This window comes from Mastigoproctus giganteus, chromosome 13 (genome assembly GCF_048544385.1).
Source record: "Mastigoproctus giganteus isolate SK-2022 chromosome 13, ASM4854438v1, whole genome shotgun sequence".
Taxonomy (NCBI): Eukaryota; Metazoa; Arthropoda; class Arachnida; order Uropygi; family Thelyphonidae; genus Mastigoproctus; species Mastigoproctus giganteus.
The window spans coordinates 87414755-87420018 of NC_143587.1; the positions used below are offsets into that span (position 1 = coordinate 87414755).

A 5264-nucleotide genomic window follows, 5' to 3' on the forward strand; every position below is an offset into this window, starting at 1 on the left:
GTTACCTTACTTTTCGGAAACCCCTCGTACATTTTGTCGTTTGCCGATTTTTCGGTTTTGCGCATGTGCTTGTATTGCCACTTTCGGCTTCTATGAGGCAGAGCAATTTTTTAAGGTATTTAAAAGAAAAAAAAAAGTGTCTTATAAGCCGACAAATACGGTAATAAAAATTTACCTTTGGTCCACAATGACAGAGAAGAGGCTTTCGTAATTGGATATGTTGCAGACTGAAAATGAGACTGCTGGTAAGCTCCATCTGACTGTGTTGAAATTTGCTGGGCCAGAGGATCAAAATTAACTTATACAGTATTTAGTTTCTAAAATATGTATATTTCTGTAACAAAATATATCAGTATGATGTTAAAAAAAAATTTGCTGTCATATTACTACCTCCAAGACCTTTGGGACTATGTGTCTGCATTTTCCAAATTGACTATAACTATCACTAAGAATAGTACATGTAGCGTTTATTGACAACAACTTATTTTAATTTTTTTTATTTAGCTAAATATTTACAGAAGCGCTCCTAGTGCCGAAGAAGATCACCACGAAAACGGAAGTGGTTGTACCGCTGACGTCCGGTGAACTGAATTTATCTAGTGGGCGGTGAAGAAGTGGGAGAAGTAGAGTTGCTTAGAGTTCATAGCTAGTTATTGTAATGTAGTCATGGTATTTTAATACTAGCTTCTTTTCGTTTATGTAAATTTCATCTTCGTGTTATAAGTGGCATTTTCCGAATCCTCAACTAAACGTAATCATGATAGGAGGACTGTTCATTTATAATCACAAAGGTGAAGTCTTAGTATCCAGGGTTTACAGGGACGACATAGGACGAAATGCAGTTGATGCTTTTCGCGTGAATGTTATCCATGCTAGACAGCAGGTGAGAAGTCCTGTAACTAATATTGCACGTACTAGTTTTTTTCATGTGAAAAGGGGAAATGTTTGGTTGGCAGCAGTCACTAAACAAAATGTGAATGCATCGATGGTCTTCGAGTTTCTCTTGAAAATGGTGGAGGTAATGCAGTCATATTTCGGCAAGGTGAGTGAAGAAAACGTCAAAAATAATTTTGTATTAATTTATGAACTTCTCGATGAAATCCTTGACTTCGGCTATCCACAGAATACAGATACTGGTATCTTGAAAACGTTTATTACTCAACAGGGCGTGAAGTCGCAAACGAAAGAAGAACAAAGTCAGATTACTTCACAGGTAACTGGACAGATTGGTTGGAGACGTGAAGGAATAAAATACCGCCGGAATGAGCTGTTTTTAGATGTATTAGAATACGTAAATCTTTTGATGTCACCTCAAGGTCAAGTTTTAAGTGCTCACGTTGCTGGAAGAGTTGTGATGAAATCTTACTTATCAGGAATGCCTGAATGTAAATTTGGAATTAATGATAAAATTACCATGGAGAGTAAAGGTAAAAGTAGTTCACTTGATGACCCTACACGTAGTACTGGGAAAACGTCAATTGCAATTGATGATTGTCAGTTTCACCAGTGTGTCAAGCTAAGCAAATTTGAGAGCGAGCATAGTATCAGCTTTATTCCACCAGATGGAGAATTTGAGCTGATGAGGTATCGTATTACCAAAGATATTAGTTTTCCTTTTCGTATTATTCCCCTTGTCAGAGAGGTTGGCAGAACCAAAATGGAAGTTAAAGTAGTTTTGAAATCTAATTTCAAATCATCTCTGATTGGACAAAAAATTGAAGTACGGATTCCAACTCCCTTGAATACCAGTGGTGTTCAGTTGATTTGCATGAAAGGAAAGGCCAAATATAAAGCCAGTGAAAATGCTATTGTTTGGAAGATTAAACGCATGGCTGGAATGAAGGAAACTCAGTTGAGTGCAGAAATAGAACTTTTACAGACAGATACCAAAAAGAAATGGAACAGACCTCCCATATCAATGAACTTTGAAGTGCCATTTGCCCCATCAGGCTTAAAGGTTCGTTACTTGAAAGTATTTGAGCCAAAACTTAATTACAGTGATCATGATGTGATCAAATGGGTACGATATATTGGAAGAAGTGGTCTATACGAAACACGTTGCTGAAATAATAACTCGTAAAAGTTATATATAAAGAATGGATTTACACAATTTGATTTTTTTTTGTCATCTCCCAAATTTTGGTTATATGTTAAAATCTAAACCATTATGACAACTATATGAATTGGTAAAAAAACTATGGTTGTCACTCCTTCACCAGTAATATTGGTACTGTTGTACATTGTGAACTATTATGTAGTAGATGTTCCATAATATAAAATGTTAAAATGGCTTAATACCTAGTATAATAAGATATGTTGACTAATAAGCTGGCTTAGATTTCATCTGTTAAAATGTTTACTCAAAACTTTATAACATTTTCATTTGTATAATGTAATCACAATGCTACATTCTGTGCTTTCAGTACTCTTCTGGTACTTGACTAATACATTTAATTTGTAGCATAGTTCTATATTTGTCTAATTGTGTATGTACATTAGAAAGAAATATGGAATACTTGTACACTGCATTGTTTCAACAGTGGCTTTCTTCAAGAAGTGCATTGTTTAACATTTTGTGGAAGTAACTTGCGATGTAATAAACTGTGTAGCATAGTATAGATTTGTTTAATGTGTCTGTTATTTGAAACCCAAAAAATAGTGAGAATAACACAGACATTTTAATGACAGGAAATGTCACTGATAGAAGTGATAACATATTTTGGTTTTCACATTTCATAATAAATGATTTGATATTGTCATTAAAAGACAAAGTAGTTTGCATTACAATTAGAAAAAAATTTCAGAAGAATGGTGTTTTTTATTTTATAATCAAAACAGTACAGTTTGTATAATTTTCAGTTTGTGTTCTGTTAACATTCCATAATTTGTTTTTGATGTAAAATATTGCATTATTCAATCATGTAAGAAAATTATGAAGGTCCTTTTCAGTTATATTTTTAATCCCCCAGATAATGTTAAAATTAAGCATTGAAGTTAAATATTCAAGTAAACCATGTTTTGTTTTTATAGTTTTCTTTTAAAAAAAATAATATAGAGCCATAAATATTATTGCAGCTATTGGTATTGCATTTCATAATTTGTTCTTGATGTAAAATGCATTAAAGGACATAAAAATGCCATTTTAATAAAATGGAGGATATGAATACTCTGCAAGAAAAAAATTTTGTTCAATCATTTTTAGTTGTTTAAAAATTAGGACTTTTATACAACAAAAGCAATTGCTTTTTTGGAAAAAGGAGCTTTCAAGTAAAACATAGTAACCTGTTTTGCATTTAAAATTCAATTTTTCTTTTGAATATTATTATAGCTAAATTGGCAAATCCATAGATTATGCTAACTGACAATAATGTATAACTTCAAGTTTTACTCTTTCAGATCCTAGTTTGTTTTATTTTGTTATTTTTTTTTATGCCCATTTAGTTGATGATATTGTCCACCTTGCCTTGAATGGCAAGGTGGACAATATCATACTCAAAAGTAGTAGAATTTTAGCATCTGAAACTTCCACCAGAAGCCTCTTACAGATTGAGGAATATCATTATTACAGTTTATTTTATTTCACTAATTTCTTCTCAAATGAAAGTTAAATCTTGTTTTATGGCTTGTCAGAGATATAAACAGTTTATACTTTATAATCACAATAATTATCACTTTAATTATTAAAGTAACAACTATAAAATATTTAAGGGCAAAGGTAGAATGAATGGTAGCTACGAGGTAGAATGACTAACATATAGGTTAGTGCAAAAGCATTTTAATGTAGCTATCTACCAAAATAGTTTAATTAAATTGGCATCATTTTGATTATCTCTCATATTGTGAATGCCTTCACAACAAGTTGCCACGGTATCGTACTACCTCAAATAAGTAACGCTTCACCAGTGGAGAAGACTACTGTTATTTATTCTCAGTGGATACCACCACCCAGGCGGCACCATTTTAAAGCTTGTTGGCTTCTCTTCGGTGGGTGGACAGGTACCCTGGTGTTGCATTAGTGACAACCCAATTATGAAGTATAACTTCACAATATGAGAGATGCCTGATTGTGTGCAGTGATATAGACTATAAAATATTTAAGGGCAAAGGCCTCAAGCTACGAGGTAGAATGACTAACATATAGGTTAGTGCAAAAGCATTTTAACGTGGCCATCTACCATATCACTGCACACCTTCAGGCATCTCTCATATTGTGAAGTTATACTGCATAACTGGGTTGTCACTATTGCAACACCAGGGTACCTGCCGAACCATCAAAGAGAAGTCAACAGGCTTTGAAACGGTGCTGTCTGGGTGGTGGGTTCCGCTGAGAATAAATAACAGTAGTCATCTTCACTGGTGAAGTGTTACTTATTCAAGGTAGTACACTACCATGGCAACTCATTGTGAGGGCATTCACAATATGAGATATAACCAAAACAATGCCAATTTAATTAATTAAACTACTTTGGTAGATGGCTACGTTAAAATGATGCTTTTGCACTAACCTATATATAAAGTAACAACTTTAAAATTGTCAGGTTACATAAGTCTGAATTGTGATTCAGACTTATGTAACCTGACAAGTAAATTCCGAGGTGGGTGTCTGTGCATATTACATCAGGTCTCAGTGTGTGTAGGAGTCACTACTATATATTGCTGCGCTGTACATTTTAGTTTAGTCTGTGCGAAACTTTATACATGGAAAGGTATTTCAATAATTTTTACAGTGCTAGTTCAATTGTGCTACTAAAATGTGGCAATCTCATGGTCCTACCCAAGAGCAGATTCAAAAATGTCTAGTGGAATTAGAAAAAGCTATCTGAAATGAGTCTGGAGAAAATGGAGATGAATTTAAAGAAAAGAAAGCAACGAATAGATTTCTAATGAAAGAAGTGAGGAATCTAGTAGTAGTGAAAATAATACTTTTGATTACTGTAACATCAAGTGATACTGTAGATCAGGCCTGGCCAACCCGTGGGCTGCATACTGTTGACCACATGCGCGTCCATAGACAGGTGGGAAGGAGCAGCAGCAGTGCGTAGCACATTCTTCTTGATTAGACCGGGGTTCGAGCCCGTCACCACCAAATACGGCGGATGCGGAAAGGTCAAGGAGAGACCACCGCATATTCCCGGAACAATATGGCCTTAGTTACTAATGCTCCTAAAAACCAAATAACAACAACAGTTGCAGACCACATTATATTTTGCAGTCCATCAGATGATTTTTAGATTACTGATTACATCAATGGGAAATTATTCACT

General features: G+C 34.3%; 1 protein-coding gene across 1 annotated transcript; it reads left to right on the forward strand.

The window, feature by feature from the left end:
* Nucleotides 1-587: 587 nt before the first annotated feature.
* AP-2mu (adaptor protein complex 2, mu subunit) lies at nt 588-2687 on the forward strand. The gene has a single exon (XM_090387472.1). It carries the CDS (start codon nt 758-760, stop codon nt 2063-2065), a length of 1308 nt encoding a protein of 435 aa, XP_090243598.1. The 5' UTR covers nt 588-757; the 3' UTR covers nt 2066-2687.
* The last annotated feature ends 2577 nt before the right edge of the window (nt 2688-5264 follow it).

Excerpts from the sequence above, each read along its gene's own strand:
- AP-2mu (XM_090387472.1), top strand. The coding sequence starts at position 758 with ATGATAGGAGGACTGTTCATTTATAATCACAAAGGTGAAGTCTTAGTA.